Source organism: Apostichopus japonicus, chromosome 16 (genome assembly GCF_037975245.1).
Source record: "Apostichopus japonicus isolate 1M-3 chromosome 16, ASM3797524v1, whole genome shotgun sequence".
NCBI classification, from domain to species: domain Eukaryota; kingdom Metazoa; phylum Echinodermata; class Holothuroidea; order Aspidochirotida; family Stichopodidae; genus Apostichopus; species Apostichopus japonicus.
Window position 1 is genome coordinate 963,445 of NC_092576.1, and position 19,008 is coordinate 982,452.

The 19,008-nt window shown below is 37.1% G+C and overlaps 1 protein-coding gene across 1 annotated transcript in view; it reads left to right on the forward strand.

Annotated features, from left to right (window-relative positions):
- Window positions 1-2,985: 2,985 nt before the first annotated feature.
- LOC139983330 (ligand of Numb protein X 2-like) overlaps window positions 2,986-19,008 on the forward strand; it is a 41,430-nt gene continuing 25,407 nt past the window's right edge. The window contains exons 1-2 of the mRNA XM_071996839.1: window positions 2,986-3,215; window positions 17,928-18,712. Of these exons, the coding sequence (XP_071852940.1) occupies window positions 18,420-18,712 (293 nt within the window). The 5' untranslated portion in view covers window positions 2,986-3,215; window positions 17,928-18,419. The remainder of the gene's footprint in view (window positions 3,216-17,927; window positions 18,713-19,008) is intronic.

Consider the following 19,008-nt stretch of genomic DNA (forward strand, 5'->3'; position numbering starts at 1 on the left):
AGACATTCACGTTCATGGATGTATGGATGAATGAATAGATCTGTCACAGATATGTACATTGTACAAAGATGGGTAGCCTCTGTTACGATTGTCATGTCAAAATTTAATCCACATTTCCCCCCTCCCACCGTTCCTTCATCCACCTCTCAGACTTTTACAAATTGACTTTACAAATTAAGCACATTCCAACATTCACTATTATTAGTTGAAAACATTTTGCTACGAGAGCCGAAAGTTTTCGTCAATTGTAAAAGAAAACCTCTTTACTCAGTCGCAAACAATGTTAGTCAGTGCTCCTGGGAGGTCTAAAAACTGATGTGCTTCATACATGTTGTGCAGTCCAAATGTGCAGTACTGAATTTTTAGAAGTCATCCATAAGCATGACTGGTGTACTGCATGTCTAAGTTGCTATATGATCTATAGAAGGTGTTTACAGCACAGTAACTCAGTTCGGTGACCCTTTGGCGGGAAACTTGACATAGCTTTGCCTTCCCACCTCTGAAACCTTCATCACTCCCACAGTCCCACTAACTGCGTTTGGGAAAAAAATGTTCCCGTCTGGCGAGAAACTTGTCACAACTCCCACTAACTCAGTTCGGTATTACTTAGCCCCTCTAGCGGGAAATATTTCCTCAGTTTTGCTTAATTGGTAGCATACGCCCATGAAAAGCCCCATTGACATATACACAGTCTAGCTAAACGCTACCCATCACTGGATAGCTGACAAGTTGGCCTTTCATGGCACCGTGCAGCTGTTTTGCTACGAGTTACGTCACTTGTAAACAAACAAACCTCTCAGTTTGCTCAGTCGCAAACAATGTTAGTACGCTGCTCCTGAGAGGTCTAAAATTGCCTCAATTGACCACATTTTTGCACCACATGTGCTTCCATTCATGCTCTTGAACATGACAACCACAACCATAACCTTGGCGGGAAACATGTTCCCGTCTTGCGGGAAATTTGACAGGACTCCCACTAACTGAGTTTGGTACTGCTTAGCCCGTGTGGCGGGAACCATTTTCCCGTCTTGCGGGAAACTTGACACTACTCCCACTAACTCAGTTTGGTACTACTTATCTGGCGGGAAAGACCTTCCCCTCTTGTTGGAAATTTGACACAACTTTGCCTTCCCACCTCTGAAACCTTCATCACTCCCAGCATCCAGCAAGCTTTAGAATTTAGCTGTGGCCCCGAGTTGAAATAGAAAAATCTACTTGTTACTTTGGCACCATTTTCAAAAGGCATTTTTGCAGATTTCGGGGCCAAAAAAGCTCAGAAAAAAAGTGTGCTGTGCCCAGATCTGAAAAGAGGGCGCTGTTCAAACCGTTCCAAAATCGTTGAAGTCGATCATTTTGACTAGCTTCTCAGTGTAAATCATACACAGTGTAAATCATCCAGCTATAATTTAGGGTCTAAAACGGCAATTTTCTCATTTTTGCTTAAGGTAGCATACGCCCATTAAAAGCCCCATTGACATACACAGTCTAGCTAAACGCTACCATCACTGGATAGCTGACAAGTTGGCCTTTCATGGCACCGTACAGCTTTTTTGCTACGAGTTACGTCACTTGTAAACAAACAAACCTCTTTACTCAGTCGCAAGCAATGTTAGTACGCTGCTCCTGGGAGGTCTAAAATTGCCTCAATTGACTAAATTTTTGCACCACATGTGTGTCCATTCATGCTCTTTAACATCACAACCACAAAAAAAAGCACACCCTTATTGATACAAAAGCAAAAAAAAAAATGTTCTCCAGCTCCTAATTGGCACTTTTCCTGAAAAAAGAACACTTGGGGCGGATTCATGTAGACGCTTATAGGAGTATATGCCACCTTAAGAAACAGCTGGAACCTCTTTTTATGACAGTTTGAGTTGTCTTGAAAACCAGAAAATACATAACTTTGCTGTATCTCTTATTATTGTGCCTCATACAAGTTGCGCATTCAGTCCAAATGCACAGTACAGTACTGAATTAAATACATGTACCATAACCAGCCGGCTGGCCGCGTAGTGGCGGAGCTAGGGGTATTGGTCGGGGGGGGGGGTGAGAATGGTCTGTAGTGTAGTGGTCTGTAGTGTCGGTCTGTATAGTGTCGAAAGCGCCCCATCTAAGCGGAGCGCCACCACCGGTTGACGCGGAGCATACCGATTTTTTTTGAGTAAAGATACTCCCTAGATCGCCGGAAATGACCCTTTCCGGGCCGCGTATTTTTTTTTCCCAGGACGAACGTGGGCATCGGCCAATCAAATCCCTGGATTCCAAACATGTGACGCTTTTTCAAAAAACATGTTGTGAATCTTTTTTCCTAGTTTTGACCCCAGATTATGAACGACAATCCTTCATTTTCAGAGAAACTCGATCCCTAACCCACTTTCTACACCCTACCCCTGATTTCAAACGAATTTGTAAATTCCAGAAAAACCTGAAACCCACGTTCGTCCTAGGAAAAAAAATTACGCTTCCGGGCCTTGCTAATTTGCAGATAAACGAAGAATAAAAAGATGTCATCGGAAGTGTATATGGGTGTTCCGCCGTTAGAGCAGTTTGTCATAAACTTACACCAACAAAATGTGACAAATGTCGATAGATAGATGAGAGCGCAATAAAAAAGTCAATAATCGCGAATAAGTAAAAAGTGGTAAAAAGCTGAAAAGGGCGCCAGCAGTCCATTTGAGTCCGTCAGGGGGCATCCGCTCCCCCCCCCCCCTGACTGTATGGACGCTCCGCCACTGTGGCCGCCTATCCTATTAACAAATCAAGAGTCCGAATCAACGTTCCAGTTCAAAACGTGTAAGCATAGCAACTACTGTGCCACCGATGTAATGTTTTCCAAGCGATATCAGGGAAATATCAGTTTTGTTTCGCTGGCTCCTATTATTTTCCGTACTGTGTTATTGTTGACCAAGACATACCACACACAATTTACTATCGTTGCCTGAGTTGACGTACCTGTGAACAGTGTCGTTCTAAATGTATTTCATTTTATTGCAGCAGGTACGGTATGCCTAGTATCATATTCATATAAAATGCAACTGTTGGAGTTCCAGCTTACGTACTTACAGTACATGCCCAGAAATCTCATCGGAAAGAACTAGTATCACTTCTTTGTAAATTTTCGTCGGGCAATACTGATCTTCGTGGATATTTGCAGCATTTCCAATACCAAATTAAATTCTGTTAAAACATCAGTAAGAACCTAGGTGAAGTCTGAGGTGAGTTAGCTTTGAATTTCATAGCCGACTTCGGTTTCGATATGACTGAACAATTACCGTGCGCGGAGTCATTAAGTGTACAGTGTATGTATTAACGTTAGGCTGCAAACCTGCTGTAAAGGCATAGTCCTGGTGACAGGTCCAAAAGCAAAATAGTGGATCTATCGTTTCTTCATTTTCTAACCAAAACGATGCTGTTAGACAAGGAATTAGTCAAGAAAATCAAATAACTATACATTTAGACTTAACCTTTGGTCATTGAATTATGATAGGTTCGGATAAGTTACTTGACTGAAAGTAAAATTGGCCTAACTTAGCAGACCCTTGACTATAATACCCTTTTTCTGGAGTCTTATACTGCCACTATCACGAAAGTTGGTTGGTAGCTGCAGATGAAGTGCAGATAAAGCTGAATACGGAGTAACTAGGCTAGTAATATAGAAACAGTGGCCTAACTTTAGAATCCGTACCATATGAATGGGAAAGCTTACTTCGAATCGGCAGAATAAGGTTAGGGGTTAGGAAGTTGGGTTAGGGTTAGGGGTTAGGAAGTAGGGAATAGGGTTAGGGGTTAGGAAGTCGAATGGTACGGATTCTAAATTAGTACCCAAACAGGGCCTCTGCGGAGATTTATTCAACAGTACTGTAGCAACTACAGTAGCATGGATGCCCAGTCAGCTCATTATTAAGTTCAATCAAATATCAAAAGTCAAACATAAGGCTAACCTCTAGTGATTTTCAAATCTTCAATCGTTTAGTACTGTAGGCAATTATGTATTTTTTTCACCGCCTCAACCCTGGTGCCTTCAAACCCCATGACCTAGGCCTACTGTTAAAGGAATAATGAAGGCAGGGATCAATTTATATTATTCAGTAACCTAAAAACTCTTTAATATTTCATTTTTAAGTTAACCGCTTCCTGTATGACTGAATATGCTCGCTTTGAAAATTGTCTTCTAAGGCCTCACCACAAAACATAGTAAGCCGCCAAGTTTGAAAGCAGGAAATGTTACGGTAGACTACAGTAGCTACAGAATATGCTGGCTTAGACATCACATAATGCATACTACTGTATTCAACTCCCTTACATAGCGTCTGTTAAAATGTTATTGGCTATGAATTAGCTTGATGTGGGAAATCAATGGGAAGTAAAGTAGTGCCTAGAGAAAAATGCAAGTAAAAAAAACACTGCACTTTAACTGATTTTATTGAGCCCTTGACGACATGGAACATGCCCCTCAAAGGCCTAGTACTTGCTCGCAACTTTTATGAACCCCTGTTGTAAGTTACCATTAACAGTTACCCAATGCAGTTGTATTCATATGATTAATGAATATATAGTTGAATGAAGTTTTCCTTTTCCCCAACCACTAGAGGCAAGTCGGCCCAACCCGGCCAGTGCCCCTTTCCCACTGCAGTATGTAAATAACTTTTTATGCAATGTACTGTACAGTAGGTTAAGAAACTCAAGCTTCAATGGCTACTTTTGACGAGGTAAGAATGTTGCTCCAGAAAAAAACAAAAAACTGAAGCATGTGGCAAAAGTTTGTAACAAAGAAATTACTGTACACATGTATTTAAGCAAATCTCAATGTAAAGACAACTAACATACAGTACTGTAAGATGATGTTAGCCTCCTACAAGATTCATAAACTGTCTCAACTCCTAATACTTTGTGATGAAAAAAATGCTGAATATATTAGTGATATTCTTAGAAACAATTCAACTACAACTTCCTAGGATATTTGAGTGTGCACATGTGATAGCCTGCCTATAGCACAAACTTCATTATCTCTACACAGGGCACAGTAATGTTACTCAATTAGTTGTTAAACAACATACTTTGTTTTCATTCAGCACTACAGATGCAATGTTTCCATACGACGGATATGGGAAATTTTAGCCAATCAAATGAAGGGAAAATTTGGAAAATCTCTATTGACCATTTTAAGTGTGAAAATCTCTGTAATGAAAATGTTTTAAACTCTGTACCTTGCAGTTGATTGTTATGAGTTGTATTTTTTTAAGCAATGTCGATCTCTGTAGGATTGGGAGACATTTTGGTTCTTTTGAGAATAAGTTATGGTTTTTTCTTTTGTTTTAAAAAGAAAGAAAAGAAGTTCATTCAAAATTGTGTTTTGTTGTGCTTTGCATATCTACTGTTGGCATAATACAGTACTGTAATCAGACATAAGCAATTTGAAGGTGTTTGCGTCCCTGGCTTAAACATGGGTTCCCTGACGCAGAATCCTGCCTTCGTTGGCAAAAAAGGCTGCACTGGTCATTACCAGATAACTGTACTTCAGTAAGTACAGTGTACGCAAACATGTATGTACAGTAGGTCCACTACTGTGCTGTTAATATTAGACAACCATGTACTGTACACACAGTATCGATATGAGCAGTTCGCTTAGACTACTACTGTAGTATAACCAGCTTTAATGGCATCAATGTTTTAACTTTTATAACAATTCAAGTCTTGAATCACAGATTTTGTTGACCAGTCCAAACAAAGTGAATATTGTTTTATTCTTGATTTTGCCGGCCTTGCATGTTGTACTGGTTGTGATGTGTTTTTAACTGCAAGGTGTTGTGTCATCCATTTGAGCAGCTATTAGTCGGGTGGAAAAAAATGGAATTTTAGAAATTTATGGAACTGAGATGTAAAGTCTGTCACATGGAAGAGTGAAACTACTGTAAAGTGTCATGGTCAACCCTGACTGCAGTCAGATATTTCTAGACTCCACTTTTTCCTGCACATGCAAACTTGAAAACTGGTCAACAGGTACCAATTATTACTGTACACCCTCTCGGATTAACATTGTACATGTATTGAGATTTCTAAGCTTCAAAAGCTGCATAATTTGTAACTGTAATTGTGTTAGTAAATATTTTGATTTGAATAATTGAAATGATTGCATACATGAGACCTTCCCCTTGGGAAGATACTTACATGTGTAAAGTGAGGAGGATTGGGAGGAAGTGAGTCAGAAAGATGGACATGTTTACAGACTGTACTACTGTAATAAGTATAGAGCTCTACTGTACATATACACTAGACTTACTGTACAGAACTTTGCAGTTCCCTCAAAGAACGTTGATCACAACCATTTCATGTTATTCATTCCGAATTCAGGGCCTACAGTACGCGGTTGTAAAAACATTGGCATATGTTTGGCCTTGTTTGGCTTCCTAAAGTTCATCTTTTAGAGACCACCCTTGATTGCCAAAGAATAGCAAACTAACAGAATTCCTACACAGTGCACAGGGTCCGTACAGCAATAGATGTTTGCAATCTCCAACACTGCTACTGTAGAACCATCCTACAATTTAGGTCAAGATCACTATTTTGTTGTCACATTTGTTCGATGATATTTTTGCTCAAATCCAATTTTCGGCCTCCCAAAATCCCACTCGGACAGATCCTCTTTACTCCGCTACAGTAAACTACTGTACTTTAGGATATGATATCAGAAAGAAGTGCCCTTTACGCTTTGACGAACCTAGACAAAGCTTAGACTTGGCCTTCCAGAATTGAATTTCTTTTGACACAGGAAACCGTGAGTCACTCACGCAGACCTCAAGACATTCAACTGTGAAAAGGAGGCTCAGATACAGTACTTCACTCCAGAAAATTAGATGCTAGGGAATTGTTGAAATCCACTAGCAATTACTATCAGTTTTCTTGCCTGGAGGGTGAAATATGGAAGAGAAGTATTGGGGAGATATTTGAAAGAGTGGTGTGTGTGATGTAACCACGGGGTAATGTCAAAATATGAATATATTACAGGCATTTTTGTTTTTGTCTTTTTTTGTTCATTTTGTCCAGGAATATTCCAGTACCTCAATTCTGATTATTGACTGAAATTATGAGACTGAAATTAATGTAATTGATGAGATCCCTTTCATCAGGAGTACGTTAAAGAATGAATAATTAATGAAGTTACACTTAGGGTTCTCATCATGCTACTGCCCAGACAACATGCAGTGTGTACAGCAGTACTTTACCAGTAATAAATTGAGAGGATATATTTTGTAGAATTTGAGCCTTGGTATGTAATAATCCAAGGAAAAAAAACAATTAAAATCAGTTTTGTTTATAGATTGTTATATTTTGAGGGTGTCCAGATATTCATGTTTAATATGCTAAATAGCTCTGGAATGCTCCTACATTTAAGGCTAATAGCTCAGATGACACTGTCAGCGCCTCATTGTAGGTCTAAATATACACGTAAACTTGTTAATTCAAATATATACTTTGACAATATTATCAACTCAGGTCTTTTGAGACCATAAAAAGTCTTGCGTTACCATAATAAATTCAGTTTCCTTCTGTTTTTGAGCAAATGACCTACAGTAATGGCCCATGCACTCCTTGTTAAAAAAAAAAACAATAAATATGTTGACTGGAATGGTCATCAGTTTTGACCTTCCAAATATGCTATCCAACCAAAGAATTTAATGGTCACATCTTGCTACAAACATATCAACAAAGATTTCACTGTCATCCTCTAAGCATTATTCCTCATCCAGACATTGAATTGATCTAACATTCCTCTTGGCCTGGGAATATATTTGGAGAACTCCTGCACCCTTTACTGTGCACAGGAACCCATTATTGTACAGTAGTAGTGCTCACCTTTTGATCACACAATTTATGTGCAAAAATTTGGCACAAATACCGATGACCTTTCAACTTAATGTTTTGAAAGGAAATATGGCTGTGTATAGATCTACAATTGAAATGCCAAGTTACATACAGCATATTATTGTGGGAATTCAGTATATATTTCAGTATGGAATAGTAGCTAAAAATGTGATAAAAAAACACTAAAAAAACAGCAAAACTGCTGAGTTGAAGCTGGCAAGTGAAGTACAGTACATGTAAAACATGCTAAATACATAATGATGTCAGTTAGGCTAGTCAGCTCAATCAATTTCCATGTGAGAAAGGGTAAATGTGGAACAAAAGACTAAGAGCAAAGAGGATCCATCATTGTCTCCCCCCACCCCATCTCCCACCTACCTGCCTCTAGGAAAATAATAAAAGTTAAAATTTATACCTCAGATACCTAACAAATACTGTGTACATGTACAGTATAGTGTAGAGAATCTTTCTCTCAATAAAGTACAGTATTAATTTTATGTACAATTTAGCTAGAACTGACAAAAGTTGTGCGGCCTGATACACTGTACAGGGTATACACAGTATAAACTGTAGTACAGATCCATTGGCTAGTTATGTACAATGAACCCGGTAGTTTTAACCTATAATCCATTTGAATTTTATTCTATGATATCCGGCTTATCTTCCTTCCATAATTAGGAAGTTTAGTCGGAGATATGAGGTTTGATGACATACAGTAGTGTCAATCTGAACAAAACTCCTCTTCAATTTAGAGCTTTATTGACTACTGTATCAGTTCAGTTCAGTTTGCCCTACGTACAGTAGACGTGTAGCCCTGGTATACGGGCCGTAGACATTTCTCTCAAAAGCTGCCTTACTGTACAAGTTGCTGCTACCAATGGTACAGTACAGACTGTACATGTACAACATACTGTATAGGCTATAGCATGGATTTAGTTTAGTCCCATGACACAGTGGTACCGTATGTAGACCGCATTCATCACACTCACAGGACCTGTATATCACCCAAGGTTTGTAATCTGATTTTGCTCACTACATAATTTAACCGTTTCAATAGCTGATTTTATTACTAATAATAGTAAATACTATTAATTCTCAAAGACTTCCTGTTTCTCAATCGGACATCATTGATTTTATGCTTCCATTACTGTACTCATTGATTAGACAATATCTCGTCGTCATTGTCGTTCAATCGGTGGTTGCCAGAAGGTAAAGGCCTGTACATTCACACAGTAGTACAGCAGTACATTGTACCTGCAGCATAGACATACACTGTCCATGTACATGTACAGTACAGTAGGTAGATCTCAACAAATGCTTTTAGTCTCTCAGCTGTTTCTCTCACAGTGAGAAGAAATTCATGTACATTTCACTGATACAGAGATAGGCCTCAACATATATACTATGGTGTACTGTACATATGCACTTGTGTTATGTACAACAAACAGTAAGTGATAATTGCCTGTGGAATGCCCACAATGACAAATCTCTGGTTCTGTGTCTGGTGGGAGCTGGTCGCTTCATTCTGTATCACGTGTGCCATTTCACACATGTTAATATCGACTATCTGCCAATCTACAGAACTCATTTCTGTTTGGAATGGAGGGTTCTGCTTTATGATATATATCTGAACGTTGCTAATACAAAAGCAAAATATCTAGATTTATAAATATATATCAAAATAATGGCATGTACAGTAGTTCTCTGCTGTATTCATTAATTCAAAGAGGTGAGCTGCGGTCTAATAATAACAGCAAAATCTTGAGAAGGCGTTTTCAGGCAAAATGTCAGAAATTGTGAACTGATACAGTACTTGTTAACTTAATTCTTTGTATTATTAATAATAATAATAATAATAAATGAGACTTATATAGCGCCAAATCAGTAAACAAAAGTTACTGCTCAAAGCGCTTTACAAAGAAAGTAAATTAATTTACAAAAGAACAAGTGAAAAAATGGGTCTTAAGTAGACTTTTGAAAGTAGAAAGTTTATAGCATGTTCGAATGTTTGCTGAGTCTGCATGTCCTGTCTGTACGCACACACACACACATGAATTGTCACCAAATGTACATATGTGGGGTAAAAAATTAGTGATCATGTTTGAGAGAGGTTTCCATTTTCAGCAGATTGCACAAAGTTTATAGATGTAATGGTACATGTATGTAACAGCCTAATTTTTTTTCATCATCTCCATTTTTTATGAAAATTTTTAATTTTAACTATTTAAGTATATACTTACAAAATAAGATTTTGCAGTTGATCAAAGTCAAGACAAGCTGATGTGTACATTTGTTTTAATTTTAACAAAGATTTAATAGTGAGTCAGTCACTTTAATATGTAATAAAGTACAGTACAGGTGAATTGTACTTGTCAATAGATGATGGAGGAGGGCTGGTTTACATAAAGAATACTTTACAGTATCAGTTCATATGATCCTATGAATGTCATGCTATTATCAAAGGACTTTGATCTAGGCCTACTTTGATCATGTATAGTTATAAATAGTACTGTACCTAACCAGCAAATTTATAGAAACATTTAGCTTAATAAATACTGTGGTTGTACATACTGTATATCTTAGGACAATATGCTATGATATACCATATCTTAATTAACCAAGTTTCAAGTTTAGAAAGTACTCTTAATTAGAGCATGGGTTGTCTTTGTTCACTGTACCCTGAACAAAGTTGCCCACAGGAATCATAATTAATAGTATTTTTTTTTTATGACCTTCAAAACTGCTATACAAGGTGTACAGTATTACCCCATAGGTTCTGTACACACAGTACAGTAGGCCTACTTATACAGTACTGTATGTGTACTGTACGAACCATGTACTGTTTTAAGTTTTTAACCCACTGAGATAAAAAAAAAGTAAAGTTTCTCTGTCTTTGGTTGTAGTGATGATTAATTGAATCCACCGTAGATTTGTCCAGAGTAAACAGCCCTTCTCCGGACGGACGGGAGACATTTGTTTCTTCTCGTTAACCAGGAATGTTTTTGTGATCCTCATATATTTCCAGCCCTGATTTGATCATTCCTTGGGTAATTAAAAGAGTTCTTAAACTGTCCGTCTTACCAGCCTGCAAATATTATCAGGAGAGTGATTCTATTATCAGCCCTTCACTTTTATGTAATTTGTGTTTTCGTTGTCGTCTAGTCAGTGGGAGACAAACAAGAGAATGCGAGGATGAGTCAGAGATAATTTAAGGAATGGCAATAAAATATTGGTATGAGACTATATCCATCCATGATTGGAAGGGTAAGTTTTGCAAGTTGCAGGTTTTGCAGCGAATTCTTCCGCAATGTAATGGTTGCTGATCTACATACAGTAGACCGTTGAAGGAAAGATTTATTTAAGGGGCTAACTACTGTACTACTGGGACCTGTTAATTTAAGGGCAACAATAATCACCAAAGGAATAATAAATTCATCAGTCTTTTAAATGCTAGTTGCCTCGCAGGAGAAAATGTAAAGCTTTTATTACAACCGGTGCTGTGGCTGAGTGGATAAAGGAGGTGGCATTTGAAGCAATGATGCTTAGCAATCGGGAGGTTTGGGGTTCAATTCCTGGCTGGGTCATAGTTCCCCATCTGAAATGACTTTCTAAATTGAAAAGATTCCAAATTTGAGGTAAAATGTTGAATTGGAAGCCACTCGATGTGTAAGTTGTAATCCATAAGCCCTTGCGGGTTTCTCCCACATTTGTGGTGGCTCAAGCATCGTAAAAATAACTGCTGATTATACATATTTAAATGTTTTTACACAAAATTTTGTAAGTTTTAAGGTAGAAGGTAAAGTTAACTGTACATGTTTAAGTTTCTGGATTTGATTAAATGGTGGTTTTGTAATTTTAGACTTGTAATTTTAAAGGAAATATATGTAGGCCTACATTACTGTAAGTACATTAGCTGTAACCTGGAACATTAATCTGCCATGTTAGTGATTTGTACAATATAGAAGCAAGAATGACAAACAGTTATCACTCAACCTAAAGGCTTTTACTAGGAAACTTTTAGCAAGATGAGATTTTATTGACTGTTTTTTACCTGCCTAATGAGGATTGCTTAAGTTGTTTTGCAGATGGATCAATGTAACCAAAACACTAACAGATTAGTTTGACAATTGTAGTCATTCCAACATCCCACCCCACCCTCCCCCTGCCCCCCCCAAAAAAAATGAAAAATTGCTGAAAATATATATGCTGGGTAGTTTCTTGAATTTACTGCACATACTATATCAGTGTGGTCTTATGAGCAGAGAATAGCAAAGTCTATAACATTTGCTGATTATATGCACCTGCTGCAGTGGGTGGGGGAGGGGTGGGGGTTGATTATGTTACTGTAGGTCCTGTGAAATCTTGCCAACTTTTTGTTTTGTTTTTGATTTATTTTTTTGTAAGATTGTTACCTTCCCCATTATAATGTTTCATGTTTTTATGTAGAGCTGAATGCTTAAAGTTATACCATTGTAATGTATTCAGAATAGGTGTTTGGTAGGATTGCTGGCCTAATGTGACCAAGTGTACAGCTCTAGGGCAGCTCTATTCTTGTTTAATATACTGTCTCTGGCACAGTAGATATTCTTGACTTCTTGAGTACTTACAGTACCTACTTAACAAATTACATTAAATATTATCTCCACAGCTCAAATTTCATTTTTGAATGCATGGACACAGTTTGATCTTGTGATAATGCCCATAAAAATTGACTGGTGGTACAGGTATGGATTTTCATTGCAGTCAATTTGGGTTGGATTTCATAAATTCCCAGAAGTTGTCATACTGTATTGTACTGTAGTAAATTAGTACAGTTAGTTATATACAGGTGTCCCCGTCCTTGTTCAGGAAAATGATATGTGCTGAAGCAATCTTGAGGAATTTATAAACTATTTTTGAGGAAGAGAGATCTAATGTAGGTATGGAAAGGTCTGGCCTTTCGTGGCCGGTCGGTACAGTTTATTCCACTGGCAAGAGAGGGATGTTTTATATATATTTGTGTAGAATCTAAAAAGTCGTTGTTTTGTCGTTTTCAAATTAAATTACTGTATGAGCACCACATTTTTGACATCCCTAACCTATTTTAATTTAGTGTTTAAATCATGATTTAAATTATTATTTAATCCCTAATCTATGCCGACCATTAACCATTGTTAAGACCGGCAAAGAGTGGACTAATGATCCAGAAATTTTACGGAGCTCTCTGCAATTGGTGTCACCGATTTTTATTCTACTGTACAGTAGCCTTGAAGTTATCTGGTACAGTTGGCAAAATTGTATAATCATAATAATCATTTATTAATAATAATAATATTATAATAGTAATAATAATCATAATAATACTTTAATAATAATACTATTAATAATAATAATATAATAATACTGATCATAATAATACTGATAATAAAAATATTAATAATAATAATAATATAATAATAATAATAATACTGATAATAATAATAATAATAATAATACTGATAATAATAATACTATTAGTAATAATATTATAATAATAATTAAAATAATAATAACAATCATGATAATAATAATCATAATCACAATCATAATCACAATCATAATAATAATAATAATAATAAATTGTATTCCAGGATAGTAACCTGTCCTCAAATGCTCTCTGTCCTCAAAAAGTCCTCATGGGTTTGCCTAAGTTGTTCCATCCCTCAGGGCATTTTGGAAATCTAGTATAGAAATAGAGAACATGTACAAAATGATGTACTCAAACTCTCCAGGCTTGTAGTACTAATACTTGTGTGCATCTCATATCGATGACTACTGTACCAAGCCCGCATTGTCATTTGGTACGTAATTGTACTCAATGCCATTGTAATCTACTGCACTATCAATATAAGTGAAATCAGTCTGCAACAATTTCAAGTTCATTCAATACAGTATATTTTAACGTGTGATATGGAGCTAATTATGCAAAAGAATCATGTTCAGTCCTGAGACCTTGAATTGTAATTTGTCAGCGATTGATCAAGAAAAGTACAAACCAATTATGATATCCTGTGGATTAATTCCAAATTCTTGTTTTGGGAGATAACTTGAATAATTGATATGGTGATGGAGTAGAACTTTTCAAATTTAATTTTGATTTTGTGTCTCTATTCTTTTTCATTAATTACATATATAGTTCAAATTGACTAACAGAGGATGTAGATAGTACTATGAGTAATAATTCAGAGGGAATATATACAGTGGTGTCTATTATTATCAACATTCTTTAAACTGGAGACAAGCTGATGAATTTGTTTTAATTTCTGTTTTAATTTCTGTTTTAATTTTTGTTTTAATTTTTGTTTTAATTTCAGAGCTTTGATATTTGACCTTTTTGAAGAAACAAACTCCTTTATTTGAACAGTTTAAGATAAATCTTCCTACATACTGTACATGTGTAAGCAATCCTTCATGGGACACTGTACAACATGTACAATACATACTGTATAAGTGTGTACAGTCAAACCACAACTTTACTGTACACTTGACTGATGAACATGAAAAAAAGCACACTTTTGTTGTACAGTATAGTGTGGGAAAACTATTATCTGTAAACACACAGACCAATTGATGGAAGTTATGCTGTGGTCCTGGAAGTAATATTTTGACATGAGTGACTGGACATACAAACAGAACAGTTGTGGTGTGTAAGGTTATACAATGTGAAACATATCTGAAGAGACGTCCAACAAATGGAAACATTTCGAAGGGTCATCTGTATACAGTTGTACAGAAGTACCTGTATACATACTGCACTGTACATGTACAGGAAATATCGAAGAAAATTCAGAGTTCCAGTTTTGTGAAACTGCAACCTTCACCTGGCTCTATGTTTTATGTTATTACAGTACAGTAGATAATACTGTCTATGATTCCTGTACATGTGCAGATTTTGTGTATCAGCCATCAAGGCTCTGGCACAGTTTATCTCTATTAGATAATATATGATTCCTGTACATGTGCAGATTTTGTGTTTAAAACAGCCATCATGGCTCTATTTTTTATGATATTAGATATTATATGATTTCCTGTAAATTAGCAGATTTTGTGTACTGTAAGCCATCGGGCTCTGCAGTTCATCTAAATAGATAATATATGATTCCTGTACATGTGCAGATTTTTTGTAACAGCCATCAGGGCTCCGCAGTTCATCTAAATAGATAATATATATTCCTGTACAGTACAAACATGTGCAGATTTTGAGTAACAACCATCAGGGCTCTATTTTTATGATATTAGATACTATATGATTTCCTGTACATGTGCAGATTTTGTGTAACAGCCATCAGGGCTCCGCAGTTCATCTAAATAGATAATATATATTCCTGTACAGTACAAACATGTGCAGATTTTGAGTAACAACCATCAGGGCTCTATTTTTATGATATTAGATACTATATGATTTCCTGTACATGTGCAGATTTTGTGTAACAGCCATCAGGGCTCCGCAGTTCATCTAAATAGATAATATATATTCCTGTACAGTACAAACATGTGCAGATTTTGAGTAACAACCATCAGGGCTCTATTTTTATGATATTAGATACTATATGATTTCCTGTACATGTGCAGATTTTGTGTAACAGCCATCAGGGCTCTGCAGTTCAGATATATTTCCTGTATACATACATGCACAGAAACAGTCATACATAGTTCTATCTTTGCAACACTTATGCATTTAACTATGGAAATTATTCCCTGAAATTTCCAATAATTCTTCTTTAACTTTGTTTAGTTTGTTATATCCCAAGATTCCATGTCAAAATGTTACTGCTCTGATTTTAATGGAGTTTTAATTAACTTAGGTCATATAAGTAGCATAATTGGCAGTTTCAACGATTCACATGGCTCCAGCTTCTGTACAATAAATATATAGTTACATAATTTATAGGTACGTTTGCAGTTGTAAAGCTACATGAATTGTTTCCTAAATATTAAACATATATTGCTATCATAACACATGTACTGTATGTGGCAAAAATGTGCAAAGTATTTTCGAGCTAACCATTGCATGAAATATTGTTACATGAATGTACATTGTACATTTTAAGGTATGTAGTCTGTAAGTACATTTAACAGGCACTAGAGGTGCGCTTACATTATTTATATACAGTATACAGTACATATCGCAGATAAATACATGTCACAGAGTGAACTTAACAATGAAAACTTTATACAAGATGATTCAAGGTCATGTGCATCTTTACATGTAGCATTGTAAATCAATATAAACAGCACTGCATGCAATACTGCGTTTGTTTTGCTATCTGACCGAGGACTTGAACAAAAGAATTTCAGGTCCTCGGTTGTGATTTCTAAAGAATCACCACGTCCCCTGAAGAATTCTATTGTGTGGGGTATTGTTAGGGTTAGGGTACGTGGATTTGAACAATGGAAAATACAATGGGGTCCTCGGTCTGAAAGAAACACAAACATGTGTGTACATGTGTGTGTTACATTGTGTGTGTGTTACGTTGAGCAGCTAGCTGTCAGATGGATTGGACATTTAATCCTAATTGGAGAGTTTATCACAGCATGCAGTATACATGTCTGTGACAAGCCTACAGCACGCACTCTCTGTACAACTGATCCCTAACCGACTCGGCTCAACCGTCGATACGTGGAAAATCTATATTCGTGAAGACTAAGTTTAGTCTCAATTAGGCTGACAGCAGCACATGCACTGACCTACTGATCAGAGCACGCAACGAATGTTAGCTCCGTTAAGGACCAGAGTTCGTTTAAATTACATGACCAATTATGAACCCCTGATTGGTTATATTTTGTTAAAACTGCATACATCAGTTTCAGTAGTGAACCCCCCCTATCCCTATCCCTCTCCCACATAGAGTTTAACTTAGATCTGCAACACCAGGGCTATACAGACTTCGTCATTGTAAAATCCTTGATCTGCCTCTGGTCCTTCCATGAAGGCCCATGTGCTCACCTATATCAGGTTAATTTAGACCTGCTTCCCCCGCCTTTGAAATCCTGTGCCGGCCAGTGGCCACTGTTAGGCTAATAAAATACAGTTGGCAGCCTTATGAACACAATCACATGTAGGCCTATAGTACTCAAACAATAATGATCTGTGTGTATCACAGACAATAGCTATATCTGTACGTTTATCTCAGACAATAATTATCTGTGTACATTTATAGATCTGTTTGCTGCGACAGGGTTGTTCTGTACAACTTATTTGAATGGCACCAATAATGTGACTGACAACTGCAAAATGTGAAATCAATATTAATAACTGTTTAAAAAAACAACACCTTACTGTACAGTACATGCTATTGACTGTACTGTAGATTGGTAGAGATGAAAAATACAATACCTTTGGCGAGCTATAATTACCGATCGTGAGTAGGGTGCTTGCAGATGTTGGCTAATGAGTGACCATCTCTGAAATTCTAGCATATTTGGAATTGTGCTACTGTATAGCATATTGAAGACCATTACGACAGTACTTTTTTTAAATGTCTATGTAATAGATGATGTTTTAGTAGTCTCTGCTGTGTTGTACGGATCTAACCGTAATAGTCATTCCATGTAGTTATCCCTTTCGGGCTTTAGAATTTAAGTTTTAGTCATTTTTTGAAGAAAGTACCAGTGCATAAAAACAAAAACCCTGTACCATAAAAACCCCTAAGAGGCTAAAATCAAATTTATACTCAAATTTTCCTTGAAGAATAGAACAAAAGCAAAGCTACTGTAAGTTTGAACATTTGGCACAAAAATACAACTATCGTTTTTACATATTCTGCTGGCAAATATAGTTCTTAACATCCACTGGCATTTAACCTGTAACAGTTGACATAGCCTGGATTTCGATGCCTAGATATATTGCAGTATCATTCTGTGTAGTAGTATACAGTGCACTACTTCTGTTTAGAGGCTTAATAGTTTCCTTCTAATTTTGGCACAGTTTACAATTTTATCCACTGTGTGCTTGAAAGATCTTTTAAAGAGCCCTGCATGAATTATTTACGATTCAAGCCTCAAGACATTTAGTATACATATTTCTTTCTTCTACTCTCTTACAGATGACGTCACCGTTGCTCCGGTAGTTCACCCATCCTATCTGAGCTGCCTCATTGGTCATTTATCTTTTCATCATGGAGAAATTTGTTTTTGAATGTTCTGTTCCACTGGAAGGGAAGTTAAAATCGTTGTACACATACTAACGCAAACTGCTTCTACGGAATCGTCCTTCCCCTGGAATTTATGCCGATGACTCAGACAGAGGATTGAAAAGGAATTTTTTGTCTTTTTTTTCCCCTTCTTCTTCTTCTTCATCATGATAATGGAAAATTGATTTTGTACCTTGAGGGCAATGATTAATACAGACACTTGTAAAATGGCGAGATGTACCAGTTAGTGAGGGAGTTTGGCATTGGAAGCTCGTTCGACAATTCAATATGTAACGACATAAAACGCCGATATTTTTCAATTCGTCGTCAAGTCCAAAAGTTGGGTGAAAAGTAGCGTGTGTGGTGTATAGAGTGAGCCCCCCCCCTCTACGGGTGAAGGCAAAGATGGAAACCACATTTAACGGCCAAGAGAATGAGATGAACATTCTCTGCGAGGACTGCGGCCAAGTCCACGAACCGGGTGGCAATCACGTCTACGACTACACAGAGGCGGTGGACGAGGAACTCACTTGCAATGTCTGCCTTCAGCCATTGGTCACACCAATGGATACAAACTGTGGACACACTTTCTGTGCCATCTGCATACAGAGTGTGGTCAAATCTCTAAAAATGTGCCCAGTGGACAGAAAAGCCCAGACCCTTGAAGATTTGAGGCAGTCTAACTTAATCATTAGAAGGTAAGGAGGGTCTAGCAGCTTTTTTTTCACCTTTTAAGAGCTGGGTAAGTAGTAAAGATTTTACCGGCTACAGTAGGTTTACAGGGCTCTCTGGGTTTACAGGAAGAAATGCCTTGTGTACAGTATACAGTAGGTATTACAGAATATTTGCCAATCATACAGTACACAGATCATACCTGTACAGTCTGACTAAACTGGATACATTTTTGAATGTCAAACTTGTTACGAAGCAGACTTTTCAGAGACGACAGAACCGATCATGGTTAACCAGTGACTTTTGGCCATCCGTGCACTTC